This window comes from Colletotrichum jinshuiense, chromosome 7 (assembly GCF_051148585.1).
Source record: "Colletotrichum jinshuiense chromosome 7, complete sequence".
NCBI lineage: Eukaryota > Fungi > Ascomycota > Sordariomycetes > Glomerellales > Glomerellaceae > Colletotrichum > Colletotrichum jinshuiense.
The window spans coordinates 3630740-3650172 of NC_139314.1; the positions used below are offsets into that span (position 1 = coordinate 3630740).

At 51.6% G+C, this 19433-nt stretch overlaps 5 protein-coding genes across 5 annotated transcripts; 2 read left to right on the forward strand and 3 right to left on the reverse strand.

Moving 5' to 3' along the window:
- Nucleotides 1–5341: 5341 nt before the first annotated feature.
- On the reverse strand, nucleotides 5342–6095 carry EsH8_VII_000942 (uncharacterized protein; the record flags this gene model as incomplete). The annotated part of the gene is made up of 2 exons (XM_083271075.1): nucleotides 5342–5655; nucleotides 5762–6095. The coding sequence occupies 2 exons, from the start codon at nucleotides 6093–6095 to the stop codon at nucleotides 5342–5344; spliced, it is 648 nt and encodes a 215-aa protein (XP_083128632.1).
- A 3802-nt stretch (nucleotides 6096–9897) lies between these two features.
- EsH8_VII_000943 (platelet-activating factor acetylhydrolase) lies at nucleotides 9898–11544 on the reverse strand (the record flags this gene model as incomplete). Its single annotated transcript, XM_083271076.1, has 1 exon — nucleotides 9898–11544. One exon carries the CDS (start codon nucleotides 11542–11544, stop codon nucleotides 9898–9900), a length of 1647 nt encoding a protein of 548 aa, XP_083128633.1.
- A 2280-nt stretch (nucleotides 11545–13824) lies between these two features.
- On the forward strand, nucleotides 13825–14720 carry EsH8_VII_000944 (uncharacterized protein; the record flags this gene model as incomplete). The annotated part of the gene is made up of 4 exons (XM_083271077.1): nucleotides 13825–14157; nucleotides 14213–14303; nucleotides 14352–14431; nucleotides 14508–14720. The coding sequence occupies 4 exons, from the start codon at nucleotides 13825–13827 to the stop codon at nucleotides 14718–14720; spliced, it is 717 nt and encodes a 238-aa protein (XP_083128634.1).
- A 1398-nt stretch (nucleotides 14721–16118) lies between these two features.
- EsH8_VII_000945 (uncharacterized protein) lies at nucleotides 16119–16634 on the forward strand (the record flags this gene model as incomplete). The annotated part of the gene is made up of 1 exon (XM_083271078.1): nucleotides 16119–16634. The coding sequence occupies one exon, from the start codon at nucleotides 16119–16121 to the stop codon at nucleotides 16632–16634; it is 516 nt and encodes a 171-aa protein (XP_083128635.1).
- A 1893-nt stretch (nucleotides 16635–18527) lies between these two features.
- Nucleotides 18528–18944, reverse strand: EsH8_VII_000946 (nuclear transport factor 2 family protein; the record flags this gene model as incomplete). Its single annotated transcript, XM_083271079.1, has 1 exon — nucleotides 18528–18944. The coding sequence occupies one exon, from the start codon at nucleotides 18942–18944 to the stop codon at nucleotides 18528–18530; it is 417 nt and encodes a 138-aa protein (XP_083128636.1).
- Nucleotides 18945–19433: the final 489 nt, after the last annotated feature.

Here is a 19433-nt window from a genome sequence, read left to right on the forward strand (position 1 = left end):
TCTGGTGCACAATAATAAGCTTTAACCTGACTAGCCGCCCTATCAGTAACGCGGAATGTCCATATTTCTAGCTTTGGCGGACTCGGGACCAATAACTTAAGCTTTCCAACACCGGGGAACTGGCCCCTGCCCAAGTCTCGGTGTTGACTGTTAGCGCCGAAGACCCTTTTGCCACCTTTTCATTCAGGATGAAGCGGGAACATGCTGCGTAGCAAATCGAGACTAAGGCTATGCCAGTAGAGAAAACGCTTGACTTTTTCTACGGCTGTTGGCCCGGGCGAAGGTTTTTTTCGCCATCTCCCCGAGGTCATGTCTACCATGCTTGGTGACCCAGTTCTCCCCAACCGCAACCTCACACAGAACTTACTCACAATTGCTCCAAAATAACACGAAATATTACGTCATTTATATGGAATTGACAGGGAGACAGATTCATTTGCACACAGGTTGCTTGGTAGGTAGCAAGGCGCACACTGGACGCGACGGCACTTAGTTTCATTACTAAGGCACAGCCGTCCTTGGGGAAGACCGGTCCGTTTTCAAGATTTCATCCAACCTTGTTCATTAGTTGGACCAAATCGATACAACCTAGCACGTGGCTGATGGTGAAGCTGCGATGAGGGCAAAACTGGACTTGCCTTTCTCGGCTCATTTTATCCAATCGTTATCCGCTACTCCCGGTTGGTTAGTCGTCGCAAACCATAAACGCATCCGGCCTTGTTTAGCGTCATGAGCTGTAACAAGTCGCCGATCATCCTCTTTCGACCGTCACATTCCATAGGGTGGATGATATCTCTCCCACCGGCAAAGCCCACCAATCACGAACTCAAGAACCAGAGCAACATGACAAGGAACAATGTACCGGGGCTTTTGCTCCTCTTTTCAATAATACTATACCCACTCCTTATTCTTCTTTATCTGTTTCGCGACAGGGAAAAAAAACTATACATGCTAGATGTACAACAGGGTAGCTATCAAATTGTTGCTATTGGTGTTTGGGGCCCAATTCCATCGGCAATACAGAACATATGGCGTAAACTGGTTTTTAGCCACTGCATAACCATGGGGGAAGGCCGCGCCGAACCGCGTGTAATCTACTATGGTAGAGGGCATCGTCATAAAGTGTTCAAGGACAGGGTGCTCTCGGTAAAGTTTACCCGTGATCTTTAGGTTTTTGACATGATTCGTAGATATTCAGTGGTGCAATTTGTTTGTCTAGAAAAGTGGCCGTTCTTTCAATTCCTGCGGGATATCGGATTGTATGTTGATAATAGCGAAATCGCTTTCATTTCAGATTTGGATAGACGTGGTAAATACATCCTATTGTCAATGGCTTGACTCGCTGAGGTAGGTGACACTGTAAATGCACATACGTGGATGAGCCACCAAACACCCGAGCTATAGTTAAGAGTTAAACCCTGAGATTTCCCATCATCTCCCCTGCAATCTACGACGATCTCGTAGATTCATGCCTACAGATCTCACACTTCAATTTGTCTTGGGCAATGTGCGGTGTAGCGTATAATATCTCCCTACTGAAGCTATTAAGCGCAATCACATTGTAATATTTCTTATTGCGAAATAAGACGCTGGCAAAATTAGGGTCCAAATAAACAGTCACCAAGTCGTCCCATGAGTATTCACCTCAGCCATAGCTATGAGTGGGTTCTATCTACCCCACTAGTCCACCCCCAAAACTGCTTCTTCATAGGCCCCGTCTCAAAAGAAACTGACAGCTTTCTTGGACCCAGGTAACTTTACCGCGCGTGTGCAGCAGCAGTGCGTCCCAAGTTCCAGTCCGTCTACTTCGTTCTTGTATCAGTGCGGAACAATAACCACCGCAACAGAGGTGTGAACCAACAAGTTACGACACCATCACCAGGAAACCGCGGAAATCCGTTGTCCAGCTCCTGCTTCTTTGACAACCTGTTACATCAAGAACGGATGAAATCACAAAGCTAAATAATTCATTCAAAGTTCTATAACTGCTTGCGTTAGTTAAACTTTGGATGTGATCAAGGTTGCAATCCTGCCACGCAGATCATGATTACACGCAAGTCAACTATACCGCATCAGGACGCTAGTGAAAGTATCCTACACAGATGTAAGATATACTACACTGCTTGCCTCTTCTATGATCTTGTCATTCCTAACCACCTATCAAGCATCCATCAAGAAACATAAATAAGTATGTTTTTGCACTATACCATGTCTTGCGATTTACCTAAGATAAGTTCAGCCAAACATTCCTAGCTCGTATCCGTCCGCACCTTTCGTGACATATATCATTTGGGTGTCTGCAACCTCCTCAGCCTTACGATTCATACATGGCCTTACTCTTGATACCTGTAATTTAGGCACTCCGTCATCCCCATTCTCACCGTCCACTTCGCCGTCTTCTTCGCCGTCCTCTTCGATCTCTCTTTCATCATCTTCGTTATCGTCCCTCTGCATGAGTCCCGTCTCCCCCAAGTCCTCGAACCCGAACTCTCCCTTCTTCCTGGACATGCAGGGATTCGGCTCATGAGGCCCTTCGTGGCATTCCTTTGCCATTCCTACGCATCCACAACATGTCCATTTAAACCCCTCCAGATACTCCTCACGATACTTAACAGTGTCGAGAGTCCTGCTACCCTCGTCATCATCACACCAGAAGCGTCTTCACGGTACAATGCAAAGAATCCTATCCGGGGAGGTAAAAGATGAATCAGAGCTTCGGCATACAGCAGCACTTTATCTGATACTCTTTTAGAGGCATTCAGTTTACCTGGAGGATAGCGACAGTCCCGCTGGCCGTTGCCCTTTACAGGCTCAAAGGTCTTATTACATTGAACGCAGATGGCCAACTTTTTCAAGCTGCTGGTATACTCGGTTGTGTGTTTGTGACGCGCATATTCTGAGTTGTGGAGTTTCCGCGAGAGGTTCAAGACTTTCCCGCGAATCCTCTCGTCATTGCAAAGTGCAGTCAAAATAGATCGCACGTGGTCTTCCGATAAACACCCAATCTCATCCATATCTTGATTCTTTTTAGCACCAATATCGGCATTATGTTACGTTTTGTGTTCCGCTATGGATGCACTCCCCCTCGGTTGTTATTCCATTGCCCCGTCAGTTTTCAGGTGTAGCAATATCGTTTCAAAGCCAAGCAGACAAACAAGTGTAACACAGTACAGTATTGAAACTGAGCATGGGACGGTTTGGTCGAAATTGTCAGTCGTCAGTTCTGGGTGCCTATTACGGTTATTATTGAACTCTGTGGCGTCTCTACATGAATCTTTACACGTCCAAAGTCCCCACGCGTCCCATCAAATAAACGATCGGCGTATCGCAAAGTGCAACATCCATTCCGAAGATTTCGCTTACATATGCAGAAACCAAACTCCAATACCAAAATCGAAATCAAGATTTTATCTTGGCAAAATGTCTAGCCCTTATTCATCGGCTTGCTTTTTAGCAACGAGAGCACACGTCTCTTCATTTTATTCCTCGGCCTTGTGTTTTGTTACACGACTTACTGGAATCTGCATTCCAGGCTCATTTTCTTCACTTTTGGTCTCCCCTCATGCTCATAGTTTGATTGTGCATCTCTAATAGAATCAGGCGAACTAGCTTAGAACATCAGTGTCACAAGAGCAAATGAGTACATGAGCCTCTTTGAGCTTTTGCACATATTCGCAGGAAACTTTTTTCTGCCAACTGGCAGGTTCTTTCTGAGTATACTATACATGTCCTAGAAGCCCGCTCCCTCGTCGCATTCAAAGTCCCTTGGATGCCAAGCTAGCCTCGTTTGGTTCAGAACTAGACAACTAAGCGATAGAAGCATCACGTCCAATCATAATGTCTCTTACCTAGTCTCTCTTATCTGGGCAATAATGACGCGCATGGCGCAGGGTGCAGTTCGGATCAGATTCATGTTAATACCGAACGCACACCGCCGCCTCCAAGGCAATAATTGATTACGTCTTGTTTTGTCCTTCTTACACGAGTTTGGTTTTCGTACCTCTTGCAAACCCCGAAGGCTCGTTTCCCAGCCCCGGCACTTTCGTAGAGACCCAGAAGCGATCCCTCAGGGCTTTCGAATTCTAATTCTTGCTGGCAGCCGTTTCACACTGTTGGTCACTGTATCAAGGGATGTTGAGACTTTGAGCATGGAATGTGACCGTTGGACTCTTTCCTTTCACAAGTAAAGACTTTACATGTCGAATATGGGTTGAGAGTAGAATCCGCATCCAGGTTTCTATCAAATTAACACATTCCTAATGGACCGGCCGAGGGCTTTCTCCAAGTCACTCACATTGCAAAGATGTTCTAAGGTCTGTTCAACTTTAGCAAGTTTCCACCGATTTCCACGTGCCCAAATGTCCCACATCGAAACTAAACCAACGCGACGGGAATAGCAGCATCTCTTTGGGTTTGGGCTCTGGGGTGAGGGAGGGGGAGGGTTCGCACACACAGACATTGTTTCTTTTCCCGCCTTTCCTCCCCGGCCGCCCGCCGATCAGGGTTTGCCGGGGAATGTCGGATGGTAAGGGTAATCCCTGCAAGCCAGGTGGCTTCATTGGGGTTTTCACACAGAGATGCGGTGGCACCGTCCACTGTTGTGCAAGCCTACCTTGCCGCTTCAGGGGGCATTGGTGCACAACAAGCCTTGGCCCAGGTAGCACCACAGTACTACTGGCCCTGCTAAGCTGCTTCTGGTGTTCCTTGCAGAGCGCTGCAGATGATATCGGCGCTGTCTGGGAGCCTTCGTCTCACCAGCGCGAATCCCTGGATCCATATTGTACATCTGTTCCGCCACCGCTAGTCCTCAGTTGAAGGCCATCTCGATCCTCTCAGCATTGCTCACCTCGCGAGTCGAGCCACATGGAAACGCACAACGCAAGTCCGGGCTGGCCCAATTGTCAAATCGACGTTGCCGCCCGGGTATCTTGATCTCTACCGTCAACTACGCTGACATGCCTTTACCTCCGTAATCACGCTGCCTCGTTCCGAATACTATGCTGCTCTGCACTATGCTGATGCACTCTGCAGTGCTGTGTTTTGTGCCGAATGTATTCCTGCATGCCCGGTACGATGGCCTAGAGTCCCAAATAAACAGTTTCCCCCCAACACCCAATTTTCCCTTCATCAAGCCGTACCATATTCCAAATGCTATACCTCCCAATGATGCTTGCATGCTGTGACTGTGCCCTGCCAGACCATCATCTCGCGTGACCTTGACCGGTGGCAGCGCCGCGGGAGCCGGGGAGCCACCCGATTGCCCGAAACCCTAATTCCCCTTGACCGGTCTACCAAACACCGGTCTGAGAATCTGAGCGAACCTCAAAACCTTTTCTGAACTTCATTGCTCTCGTCGCTGCGTCGGCCGACGCCTTTCTTGCAAACCCGCGTCTTCGTGCAGTTCCTGTGATGCGTCGAGCTCTAGTGGGTCGTCTTCGAGATCAGACAGCTCGTTGCCGCGGCCCTTTTTGCTCCTGTCCGGGTTGGCTTCATGCTGGCCACGCACGCAGCCCGGCCTGTCGCCCAGTCTTTCGCAGCAGCACCATCGGAACGCCGCTGGATACTCGGCACGGTTCGAGTCTGTATCCAGTTCGTCCGACGACACCTCGTCCCAGAGCGTGGGTATCTGGGTCTCATCCCAGAGCTCCAGCTCGCCTACGGTCGTACGAGTCAGTATCGCTTGATGGTACCATCGGCAACCTCGCTTTTGCCTGCGGTTGACACGGCGCTTCACGGGAAGATGACGATAGCTTCTGCTTACCTGAGTGGTACCAGCATGCCCCAAAGATGTTTTCGTCGTCAGTGTAGATAATGTCGCATTGGACGCAAATCTTGGGCTCGCCGGTTGCTTTCCTCTTCTTTGGATTCGATGGACTCGAGATGGAATCGGGGCTCCTGACCGTTTCTTGTTGCCCGCGGGTTTCGGCCTCGAACCGCAGCAGCCGGCCGAGCTGCCTCAGCGCCTGAGCCCGCACTCGGCGGTCGTCGCACAGTGCCACGAGGATTGCACGGGCAACGGGCGCTGGCGCTTGGGCGAGGCCGTCGAGGTCCGGAGCGAAGAATGGCGGTTCAACTGGAGATGATGCGAAAGCCATTGCCGTCCGTTGAATTTGGAAAGTTTTTGAGGCTCGGCCTCGGGGAGGGTATTTCTGGGTTCTGGGTTCTGTCGCCGGAAGCCCTTCCCCGGATGTGTCAGCTCACGGATGCATTAGCAAAGAAGTGTCTTCAAGGGGGGTGGAGGCGATTGGAGGTCGGCCGCGTCCGATGTGAGAAGGGGAATGGAACGGGGATGCGGGCGTGGTGGCCGGGACGCAGGTATTGGTGGTAGGGCAGACGCGGACGTGGGCTCTGCCAGCCGTACAGCGAGCACACAAGGTCACAGAGAGACACGGCCTGTTGCCGGCTGGGTGATCGGTCTAGCTCTAGCTTGTTGGGATAAGCTGGGAATTGCTGGGCAGCGGCTGGATGGCTGGCTGAGGGGAGGTGATGAGATGGAGGGGAGGGGCCCGGCCGGGGATGGAATCACACAGCTCCAGCGTTCCATGGTGGCAGCATGTGCATTACCGGGACGAGGACGGTGGTGTGGATGACAGTCATGACCTCACAGAAGACGAGAGAAACCGCTGGCGGCGACTTGCGGGGTCGGGGGGCCTTGGGTGTTGTCGACATCAGGGCTGCTTTGCTGCAGGGTGCCCGTTTAAGCAATGAGGAAGGGATCAAGGTCCGGCTCGTGACCATTCACGGATTTCTGTCATATTTTCCGCGGCGAGACTTACGCCTAGCCGTTCTACGGATCATACAGTACGTGGCCGGACCTGGCCATTACCATGCCAGACCACACCAGGTCGTGCAATGCCGTGCCATGTCTCGCAAATCACTCGACTTGACTGGTGGTGCTAAGTTTGCCAGAAAACCACGGCTCTCGGAGTGCCACGACGCCTCTGGCCCGGCAGCTCTCCGTGGGAAATTGGGCCCTTCGGTCCTTTCCCGCCTCATTTCCATGTCCCAAATTAGGCCAGAGGAGATCAGTGGATGCAGATGTGCATGGCGTCATGTACGACGGTGGGAATGCAGGCACCGATGGCTGCCGCGGCGTCAGTGTCGCAAGGGAACTGGGGGAGCGAATATTAGGGCTGTGGAGTTTCTGGAGATTTTGGGGTGTGGCAAGCGCGCGTAGCGACGGAAATTCAACATGGCCTCGGCCCCCAGGGACGAGCGACTCATGCGCCCAGGGTACGCACAGGCTGGGCAGCGCAAACGACGACGGCAAGTCGATACCGATGTTGATCGTTCCTTGGAACGCCAGACGCAAGGTGGGGGTCGCTGGCCAATTCCCATTCCCACGACGGCGGCAAACGCCAGCAATAACGCCAAAAGCCAAAGCCAAAGCCCACAACGCCAGTCCCAGTCTCGTTACGAGGCCCGGCCGCTTGGTCGGCTTCACCCCGAGATCTGGTAATGTGTGCTATCATAAAGGCGCGCCCACCTGCGGGCCGATCCTGTCTTGGCTCTGGCCTTTAAATCGGCGCCGGTTCCATTGCTTTTTCCATAGCGTTGGGAGAAGGCGATTCGTCAATGAGCGAGAAAGTCCCGACGAGGTCGAGGAAGAAGAAAAGACAGTGGCACACCGAGTTGAGCGACGGCATTCGGTGAGAAGTCACTTCAATCTCGTCCCGACGCCCCGTGCATCGGCCGATCTCGCTGGCCCCCATTTGTCTCAAGTAAGATGCGAAATGTGCCATGGTGGTTTTCTTGTTGGCCAAGACTAGATGGCATGGAGCCGTCGTCCTGCAGGCAAAACAAGGAACTGGTCGCTCTGATGGACAGGAAAGATTTTGTCAGGTTATTGCTGCATCGATTCAATGCCGGTTCACCGGTACCAAAGTGGACGCCGCCGAGATGACATGGACGATTGAAGACTTTCATGTCCGGAATGCCGGAAGAGGGCCGGGCGTTTCGCAGCGGTCTAGATGTGCTCCGTTCAGATCGGAGGAATGCTTACCTGGGCATAAATTGTTGGAGATAACGCAGATAAGTTCCGATGATATTCAGCGACGGCATGGATAGTAAATCATGCGGTGTAGGTGTTACAGAGGGTAAACCAACTCTGGCGTGTGGTAGTTGAGTTTTGCTCTTGCGCTCAAGAGGCACCAACTCGGAGCATTTGCCTCGGGCCTTGTCCTCCGATTCTTTTGCCCATCTCAATAATCGGGTGCCACTTTTTCTCGTCCTGTCTATTAAGGCAAGCCGTTCGTCCTTTCTTTCAAAACAATTGCCCAATGATCTCCTGCTTCTTTACTGCATCTTTCCCCAGAAGGGAAAATAGTTTGTCATTGTCCATTCTCCACACAACAATATTTAACGCTAATGCCCTGCGTGGTCACTTATCAGAAAAGCCTCGCGAGGCCGCCGACGACGCGTTTACCGGATTCTGCCACTGACGTTGGACGTCCACTTCTGCACCGGTCCCCGATGTCTTGGATAGGTCGGCGATGTCTCAGACCCAACAGAGAAAGGGAGAGAGTAACCCTCCACTGCAACTCCCCAACTTTTGTCAACCCCCGTTGCCTGGCAATGTCTCACCATCTTCCCATTCAAGCGGTTCATCGTCCCGCCGAGCCGTCTTTTAATTCGTCTATATCAACTTGGCTTGTCTTGCCAAAATGAACCATTGGCAGCCTTGTGCAAAGGTGGAACGATGGTCGTTTAGAAGACTGCAACAAGCTGGCAAGTCTGAACAGACGGTCCAACTCGGCAGTAACAGCTTTTCATAGTTGAGCAATTGCCCTTAGCAGTCATATCACGGAATCAAATGGCAAGCAACCATCGTGTGTTGCACAGGTTCGTAAACCGCGCCAAGCATTGTGTGTAACCTCAAATGCACAAGGGAATGAGACAAGCCACCTCAATATCCCACATCGAATTTCACCCGCTTTACACAATCTCTGATACTAAGCCCCTCAACGACGACGCTGATCAAAAGCCCAACCACGCCGGATACCTGGAATCAATGTGTCTCAAGCCACAATTTTCAGCCATGGGTTCCTGGCAGAGTAGCAATAGTATCCACTTCGTAATGATGCTAGACTTCTTCGCTAACCGATGCTGCACGTCATTCCAGCCAGAAACACCGTCTGCGACACGGCCCTCGAAGAAGGACTCCACATGTTCGTCTCCCTCCGCTCGGGTCGTCCCTGTCCCGAACGACAATTCATTCCATTGCTGGTATCGACGAGGCCAAGTCTCCCTCAACTTGATTCCTCATCATGCTTGAATCAGTCGTTTCAACTTCCGATAGCCATTGCCGTCTGATCCTAGCAACGCTACAAGTCTTTTTTGGACAGGTTCATGAGAACAACAGTCCCAAGCCTTACCCGCCTCCAGTGTCTCTGCCTTGGAGGCTGGCGCCACTACCTCTCCCTCTCGAATCTCTTGAATCCTTGGATGCTGCCCTGCCGGCGGCACAAGTCAATATTATTGCCACATCCATCATGGGCGTCCACTACACGCTAGCCATCGTCCGGGATGACCGTGTTTTAATCTTCGCCGCTATCCCTATAAGTCTCACGTCAACCGTCACCTATGGCGCCAAGGTTATAACATGGTGGCAGGCTGTGAGGGCGGAAACGCGGCATTGACACTGCCCATGTTAGCGTAGGATGTCAGACAGAACAGGAAGAAGAAGGTATTACATAATTTTAGTTGATCATGTAAAGTTTCCTTTGCTATTCTGTGATGTTTCGCAATTTAGTGAAGAAAATTGCAGTTGTGTTTTGGGCTCTAATCTATTAACAAGTGAGCAAAAAGACCTGTTTACTGTGAATAATGAATTAGGTATGATTATGCAGTTCTATGTAGACAAAGTATTGCAGACAGTGTCTAGCTCAGTACCGACCCCTACTCTTCATAAGGCGGTGCGACATGGATTTGCCAGTACTTTGTCGTCTCCTCGGGCATTCTCTTTTTCTGCTCCTCCGTCATCGAGTTCTTCCCATACTCTTCGTGCGTCACCCCTTCAGAAAGCACACCTCTCCTTGTACCGTCCCTCAAAAACTCCAAAAACTCAGCGGAAACTCTGACATACTCCTTCAGGCCCTGATGCACATCAATTGTAGCGCCGGTAGTCCACCTCAAAAGCAGAGGCTCAATCAAAGGGGCGTCGGTGACACTGGGATGGCTCGTACGCAAACTCGTAAGAAACCAACTGGACCCCGCACGCTTGAGCACGTCCTTGGCGATGTCTCTGACGGTATCGAAATGTGGCCTTCCGAAAAACAATGTTACCTTCTTGGACCACGAGTCGGAGTGGATTATGAGGATTGGGACGTCGATGTCGGTGTTCAAGCGGCCGCTGCTCTTGCCTGGGTCAAGAATGATGCCTCCGACGGCGGGGTTTTCAGCCGAAGCCGTGTCTTTGAGAGCCTGAAGTGCGCCCGTGGCGCCGAAGGAGTGGCCGGCAATGACGGTCTGAGAAAGGTTGAGCCGGTTCTCCCACTGTGCCAGATCACGACCTTCTCTCCGCGTATTATCTGCGAAAACGGTGGCCCCTTCTCCTGCATGTAGAGACCGCAGTACGGCGATCGTCTCCTCGATTTCGGCTTGTCGGAAGGCGAGCTGTTCGAACTTGAAGTCGTCCGATTCCATTTCAATTCCGCCCCGGAGCTCTTTCTTGTTCATGTACATTACTCTCCTTTTCTTGCCGTCCTTTATCGTAACCACCGAACCCGGCCCGCTGCCGTCTCGATGTTCGATGGCAGCGACGACGTTTCCAAGACTTGCGAGCTCGCCGCAGTAGTGTGTGTAGTCGGTCCGGGAGCTGGCTTGGCCGTGAGATAGGATGATGACGGGGAATTTCTGCTTCTCTTTCTCGGCCATTAACGGCAGCAGCGGGACATCGACCTGAGCCGGGATCTTGATGCTTCCTGCGATGGCCCAAAGAGCAAACGTGAAGATTGGCCGCGAGATGAAGTTGTTGAAGTGCGCAGCTCTCGCATACCCCTCCGCAGTGATACTGACAGGCTTGGGAATCCAGTGATGGTGTCTGCCCGACTTCACGCCCTTTGCTGCTGGGTAATAGAGGGTGAATAGGACCGTTTCTAGTTCAAATGCCGGTTTCCCGTTGCTCTTGAACACTGAGTCACTAGTCTTACGGGGTGTTCTGACAGGAACCTCGACATCTATCGCACCGACCTCATATTTGCCAGTGTACTTCGGCAACTTCGATGCGAAGAGGGGGGATTGGACAAGGATGCAATAAAGAACGTAAAGGCCGATGAGGACCCAGAAGAGATATCCCCAGGTGACCCGAGGTTTCAGTATCGCAAGAACTTTCTGCCATACTGAGCGGCCCCAAGGTTGGGCAGTTTTCATCCATTTTGGCGGGCTTTCCATGATTATGTTTCTTCCGGTGGCCTGTCTCCGGGGGTCGTCGTTGTCGTCGAGGAGCGGGAGCGGAGAATCCGGATGCTCGAACTGATGCTGATCGGCTAATGCATCGAGTTCAACGTCAACGTCTCTGTATGCAGGCAATTGGCGTCCCGTCATTATGAAGGTGAGAGTTCATCGAGTTATTTTCTAGTTGAAATAGGTCCCGCGCTGGGTCCCGGGGCTGATGTGGGTGAAATGATGATGACGCGGGCCGGGGATCTGCGGTGGCCGTTCGGGAGTGGCGGCGTTACGTCATCGCCCAGAGAGTCGAGTTGCCATGCCGCACAGGCCGGGGCCGAGAAGGTCCATTTTGTTTACGTCTGATATTATTATTGATTGAAAATTAACCTTTGCATGGTGTAAACATGTAGTTCAAGGCCATCAGAACTGCATCGTGCATCAATTTCACTATATGTAATCCATCCTTCCCAGTTTTCGAATCTTCTTTGGTCCCAAGCCTAGATTTTATTCTTCGCTGGAAAGACAACCTCCAGCCACTGTACTGCAATTTCATGATTCCAATCTCTCCTTGAATATTCTCTTTGATATCATGTTGTTTTCAGTCAGTCTACTTGCATGGTTAGGTATAGGTTATCACTCTCTTGGATCCGGGACTTCCATACAAAATACAAGTTGGAAAGCAAGACGAGTTTGTAGGCAACCGCAGTTATACCTCAACCATATTTCTCATCATCAGAGAGCTGATTAAAGTGTATTTCAATGTTGGTTATCTCCCGAGTTTGGGCCAGGAGAGCGATCTTGGATATGGGGATTGTCTGATTTATGGACAGTTCGAGACCACGCTAAACTGCATATTGGATCATAGTCACACATCATTTGACGAGAACAAGGGAGTCATTACAGCCACCCGACTATCACAACAGGGCAGTGTAAGTCTCCTCGTGTTCCTGATGACTGAGTCTCAGAAGTGGGCTAGCGGTGTTTGATGTTTACGACTTAAGACCCGTCAATGTAAAAACGTGGTCGCTTACAAGCGTCAATGCCCTTCTGATTTGAGTAAAAAAAGAAACCGAGGCAGCCTTAACTCGTTCATGGAACTCACTCAGGACATCCAACTTGGTGGGGCCCATGCTGGCTGTAGGAGAAACAGGCGCAGCCCCTGAGGTCATAAGCGCGCGATACGTTCTTCCGTCGCGGACCTCGGTAGCAGATGTGAGAATGAATACCATCATACTTTTTGGTAACTTATATTGATGAGATGGCATATAGAGATTCTGTGTGTACCGCTATTCTTGTATGGTTCGGCATGGCTGTTGGACGAACTGTGACTGCAAGGTGGTTTGCCTCGAGGTACAAAATTGATGTGAGCCAAACGCATCGTTGAAATCGACCAATCAAGAGAGCGGTTGCATCGCTTTGTAGGATGCATCGTCCTTCCCAATAAACATTTCAAGCAACCTGCCACGGCCCGCCACCCTCATTCGTGTGTGTGTGGCACACACGAGCATAATCTTCAGGGATTGCTTCCTCTTTGCTGTTGCCGAGCCATGGCCAGCAGCTCTTCAGGAGACTCTGGCCGTTTTGAATAGATACTACCTCGGCGACGACAAGCGAACTTGAATCACAGCTGGGATGAACACCGCGATCAGATTGCCGCGGTGCTCGCGCGCAAGCTCATTCCAATCCCGACCAATCGCATTTGCGCCCGCGGATCTTCTTTAAAAACGATCCCAGAATCGTTCGTTTTCCCATGAACGTATGGAATGGGCCCATGACGTGCATCATAAACGCGCCAACCAGTCGCATCCTCTCCTCTGCTCCATTGACCGAGCGGCCCCTCACAGAGACCCGCGTCCTGGGCCACGAACCATGAAGTTGATCGCCAGCCGTCTGTTTTTCTCTCTTCCCCCAAACTGGGTCACGAATGATTCGAGTCTCGAAAAACGAGCAGCTGGCCCATGATTGGCGCCGCAGGTGAAACACGCCACCCTGGGACCAGTGCCCACACAACGTTTTTCTTGCATTCTTCGGCCGAGAAACCGAATTGCTTGTTTGGGGCTTCGCTTTCTCTTCCATCTTGGGACGGTCGTGGGCCAAGGGTGCCCTGCAAGATAAAAGTTCTTTGCGATGGGGATCCCTCGCGGCTTCGGCGTTCTTCAGCCGCTGCGCCGTGGTAGTCTTGAAATCCGTCGAGTTTCTTGTTGCGGATGGACTGGAACAGCCTCGGCAAGATGCTTTCCTGCGATCGAAACCTCTCGATCTGGTCAAACATTAGGTTGAAGGCTGCCATCGCAACTTACGTATAAGTAGCGCTGCGCTGCTCCGTCCCATCTCTTAATGCCTCGATAGACTCAACAGATCAGCCCGACGCCAGTGTACATTCATTTCACCAACCCTTTTCCAATCTTTAAACTTTCGCATATCTATTCTGTCAAGATGGTCCGTTCCACTTCCATGACTTTGGCCCTCATCAGTGCTCTGCAGGTCAGTGGTAGAGTTGTCGAGCGGCAGACGGCGTGCGTAACGGGCGTGCACATGATTGTGGCCCGGGCCAGCACCGAAGACCCGGGAACGGGCATTATCGGCCAAGTCGCGAACAACGTCAAATCGCAGATCCCCGACTCAGACATCGTGGCGGTCGACTACCCGGCTCTGCTGAGCCCCTATGTGTCGTCCCAGAAGGCCGGCGTCACGGCCATGACGAAGCTGGTGCAGGACTATGCGAAGGCATGCCCGCAGACGAAGATGGTTCTTATGGGATACTCGCAGGTGAGTTGATCGACGCCAGCTAGTAGACTTGCGGCGATCGCTGACGGCAATGAAGGGGGCTCACGTTACTGCCGATGTCCTGTGCGGCACGAGCGAGATGGGATTCGCGGCAACGGAGCCTCAGAGCGCCGATATCACGGACAAGGGTAAGATGGACCCTGGAAATATTCTGGAAGTTTGCTGACACAATGCAGTTGCCGCCGTCCTTCTGATGGGCGATCCCAGCCACGTCAACGGCCAGCCCTACAACCAGGGAAGCAGCACTAACGACGGCGTAAGAAAGGCCCTTCCCCCCAAATGAAAAAATCAGAGGATGATCCTGTTTACTGACTTGATGCTATGGAATGCAGCTTTTCCCGAGACGGAACACAGCCGGCTGCGACGCCATTGCCAGCAAGACCGTCTCTTTCTGCAACACCGGCGACCCATTCTGCGACGGTGGCGCCGACGTTCAGGTTCATCTGAGCTATATTCAGTCAGATGGAGAGGCCGCGACAAACTTCCTTCTTTCCAAGGCGAAGGCAGGAAACGCGGCAGGAAACGCCACAGCTCGTGCTATTTAAGTGAGAAAAAGCGTAGCAGGACCGCCAGGTCGAGCCTGTTGCACTTGTACTTGTACAAAACACTGCTGGTACAGCTCGTTGAGTTCTTGATTATGGCAGGTACATGATATTGCACATACAGTAGATTGGCAAAAGAACATAGTACATTCATCATATTCCCATGTAATCAGTTTGTTATTGAAGCTTCCCCTCTGGTTTTCGTTTCCCGGTGAAGGACCAGGCGGCCAGTCAATGTGATCACTACCGGAGAGTACAAGAACCATCCTGTACCCAAATCAGGACTCGTGAATGCTTGAGATTTTTGTGAAAAATTCGGCCCCATATTTGGTTTCCGATGGCCATGGACAGAGCGCACCGGGGATGTGAACCTCCAGTCAGGTGCAATGGTGGATGCTGAGGCAACAACCATCAGGCGACTTCAAGGGCTGGAATTCAAGAGCCCATGAGGGTAGCTGCTTCACATCAAGAAATGACCACTATGTGCTTTCCTGCAACGAACTGTTCGCGGGCACCTGCACAACAACTGGGCCGTCACTTCTGCTCTCGATCTACCCACTGCCCGGCACCCAAATGTGGCACTAGCACCTCGATGACTCTTCTTGCAGTTGGAATCCTCTGTCTGGGATGATGAACCGTGCCCTCCCAGGATTTGAGTGAGCGGTGCCAGGAGAAACCCAAAGTTTGTTCGGCCGTTGAGACGGGGCAACTAGAGACCTGACAGCGGCGTGGCCCGCGGCCGTTGCAACGGTCATGCAGATGTCAACGCCCGTCCCCCATTACCATTGTGTCGGGTCAGGATCTTGGCATCGCCTTTGCTATTACGCAACGGGTTTTTCACCTCGGCTTGCTTTCCAACACCAAAATTCCGCTGGCGTCCAGCAACATGTCTGTCTTTTTGCAAGGTAAGTCTCTCAGGGGCTTCAAACACTGGTTTCGCCAGCCAGTTTGGCCTTCGCTCTTCCTCGGGTGCCTTCGATTAAACTAACTTCGTGACTCGGCTGCCTCTGGTCCCAGAATCTACCCAAATCGCTCCCGTAAAAGATGGCACGACAGAGGCTGGGGATCCACCGTACCGTAGTTTTACTCACCTGTTCGAGTGTCCCATCCTCTCATTCGAAGTTCCATGCCTCTACTGGAGGGTAACCGGGTCTTGTGGCCTGCTCGTAGAGGCATTCCATGGCTTCATCGACCAGCTTCAACGAAAACCATACCAGACCAGCAGAACCGTAGTGGCATCGAAGTTATTTCTGGGGGTCATATTTAAAGGTCAGGAGCTGTTCATTCTGACGCTCTTTTCTTTTTCTCTTCTCTCCTCATCTTGCTTTGCACTCCAGGTACGTCTCTCGAGATTTTCATTACTGTCAGGATTCAGAAACAAGCACTGCAACCATTGCAATCATGTCTACCTTCCTCTTTCCTACCGCTCCCGTCTTCTCCTACCCCGTCGAGATGGACATCGATCTCCCAGAGACCGATGACCTCCCCCATCTTGACACCCTCCAGATCGATCTTCATGAGACCTACCCGGTTGAAATGGAGATCGATGACCCCCTGGAGGTCCCTCAGGCTTTCAACCCCCCCAAACAACCCTCCTCTACCTCCACCGCCCGTACTCGGAACCCCTTCGCCAAAGAGGCCAAGTCTTCTGGGCCTGCCCAGGAGACGAGGCCTCGCCGCCGTCGTGGGGGACGTTACAACAAGGGCAACAGGAACCAAGATGGTGCTCCCAACGATCGGGCCAACAGTTCGCACCAGAAGCAGTGGCAACCCAGGGGCCAGCAGAAGCAGGAGCCCAAGAAGTCTCAGCGCAAGCAGAGGCCTCGCAAGCACCAGCAGAAGCAGGCCCCTGAGAAGCCTCAGCAGAAGGTCAACACTGGCAACCCTTTCCGCGATGCTCTCATCAACGGCTACTGATCTCTCACATCCACTCTTGGATGGGCCTCTTCGGAGTCTTGGAAAAAAACCCCAAAACCACAAAAAAAGTTGAAAAGCCTAAAAACCCCAAAAAAAATCTCCCCTCCTCTCTTCTCCTTGGTTGCGTTGTTTGTTTCTGTTTCCTGCTGTACTGGTTATCTTGTTTGGCTGTCACATCCTGTTTGCAGGCGAGGTCCACTCCCCTCAGTCCCGCGTGCTGCGAACGCTTACCATCCTACCTCCTACTCTCCTCAGCCCCGGCGAGCTATGATTGCCTGTCTCCCCACCTCTCTTTCCGCCCAGCCCCGGCGAGCTATGATCGTCTGTCTCACCACCTCTTTTCCATATGGCCCCGGTGAGCCTATCACTATTTCTTAGGGCAATGAAGTCGGACTCCAAACCTCCCCGTGGTATTGCCTGGGAACTTCCTTTCCTTCACTGGATCGGATGCTAAGTCCTTTGGACTGGAGACGCAAACACTCTGAGCGAGTATCATCTTGCTTTTGTTTTATTGTTTTCCTGTTGTCTTGCTTTGTTGTTTCGTTTTGTTGTCTAGTTTTGTTGTCTTGGTTAGTTGTCTTGTCTAGTTGTCTTGTTTTGTTGCATCATCTTTCTGCTTTCACTCCTGTATAGTTTTCTTATTTTGAACCCCCTATCTGATTTCTCCAAATCTCACTCTGCCATTGCTCTTCCTGTTTTGTAGCCTCTCTCCTTATTTTCTCTTATCATCACTTTGCGGGCTTTTCTCTGCAGAACCCCCCTGTCTTGTTTTCTCATTCTGGTCTGTAGTATTGGTGCCTCCTTTTTAACCTGATATTTGTCCCCGTTGTTTATTGTTGTGTTGTTATGGACGTTTCTTTGTTTTATTTCTCTCACTGTCTTCTTCTCCTTGAACTAATACTCTTGTTCTACACGGGTGACGAATTCATTGGTTTTCCTTTCAATTGTGTTGTTATTCTAGAAACCTGTGTTTCTTCTACCCCCTTTTCTTGTCCCCTGAGTGATACCACATAACCCCTTCTCCAACTCAAGCCACAATCAACTGTACTAAAATGGGTCTTTTCTTATCTCTAACCTGTTAACGTTGTTGGAAATCTCCTCTTTCATGCTTTCTCGTGCTCTGTTTCTCATTCTTACCTCGCCTTTGGCTCATAACGTGTGTTGTTGCTACTGGTGTGTCTCATGACCTCTTTCAACCAGTCTACCTAGACCCAAGTGATTAATTCCCATTTTAATACCGCTGCTTACAGTTGTAGACATCATTTGACATGTAACCAGGCCACTTTCTGAATTAACCGGTAACCAGAATCGAGGCTCCACGTCTAGGCTCACTAATACTGTCATGGCTCGACACACTTGATGGTCAGCAGCAGAGAGTAAGTGACGTTGGGCTCATCATCATGGTACAACGAAGCACGTTTACAACCCATTGGAAACGTTCGCGTGTAGGAAGGAGATTTCCGCGCCCGCCCCCCTTGGGGTGTCGCTTTTCTGTGTGGAGTCGTTGACTTGACATCCGGCTGCACGCCAGAAGGCATCTCAAGAGAGACCCGCAGCTCCGTCAGTTGGTACCTAGTTACGCGAAACAAAGTCACTCGGTTATCACAAGGGAACCAGTGAAGGCTGGGGACATTTGAATTAAATTCACTGCTCTTTGGAGGCGATATATGCCATTCCGTGAAAACAGCACCAAAAACCAGATCCACAACAGCGCCTGCGAACTATGCCGCTACTCTTACAAGAACAACAACGGAAACGCCAAAAAAAAAGTATCCCTCATTCCTCATACATGTGGTCATGCATCCATCGTCCATTGCCTCCCGGCCCCCATGCATCTACCATGCCCCGATCCTTTGCTCCCCCGCCACGCATCGTAGGGTGTCGGTTTCTATTTTAGATGACGCTCATGTGGTGGCTGCAGCAGGTCCAGTCGCCGCCGGGCTCCTGCTTCCACACGCTGTTGCAGATGCCCTCGGTGGCGACGAGCTTCTTGCCCTTTTGGCGCCAGGCGGTGACGCGGTAGACGAGGCTGGAGCTCATCATGTCGATCTCGACGAACTCGGGGTCGTCCTGGATGCGGTAGGCGGTCCAGGGCTCCCAGTCGTCGTCGAGGTACTCCTGCAGGGTGGGCTTGGACTTGGGCGAGTAGATCTTGCTGCCCGGGTGGGCGAGGACGGCCTCCTTGTCGAGGTACTTCTTGAGGTGCTTGGGCTTGCTGTCGCACATGGCGCGCCAGAGGAGCGTCTCGGCCTCGATCGTGTCCTCCTTGTTGCGGGAGTAGATGGTTCCGTTCTTTGGCTCGTCTGCCATCTTGGATGCTGTTTCGGGGGTGGGGGTTTTTTTTTTGTGTGTGTGTTTTTGTTTTGTATTCTTCTGTTTATGGGATTCCGTAGGGAATTTGAACTGCAGGAGGTGCTCTTCCGAGTCTTCTCGTGTAAGACGTCTCGTTTGGTGGCCGGGGGTGGTTCAATCGTGAAGCTGGAGGGTTTGTTGGTGCGTGGGCGCAACCCGGGGCCCGGTGGCCTTTATGATGTCGTTCGCAGCTCTGGCCTCCTTGCCTCTCAGCAGCACATTGCGTGTGACGGAGTCGTCCAGAAACAGGAAATCCTAGGTTGGGCGGTGTCTCTGATTGGGTGGTGGGGGATGCTTCGGCGGCCTTCGTGGGCTTGACGTCACATTCAGCGATGAGAGGGGCCCAGCGGCTCACTGCGGGGTGGGTGAGGGACCAGGGTGGGAAACAGGTTACTTGGATGCGCGGTCTAGACCATGGCTGCTGACATCCTCTCTCATCCTCCCTGG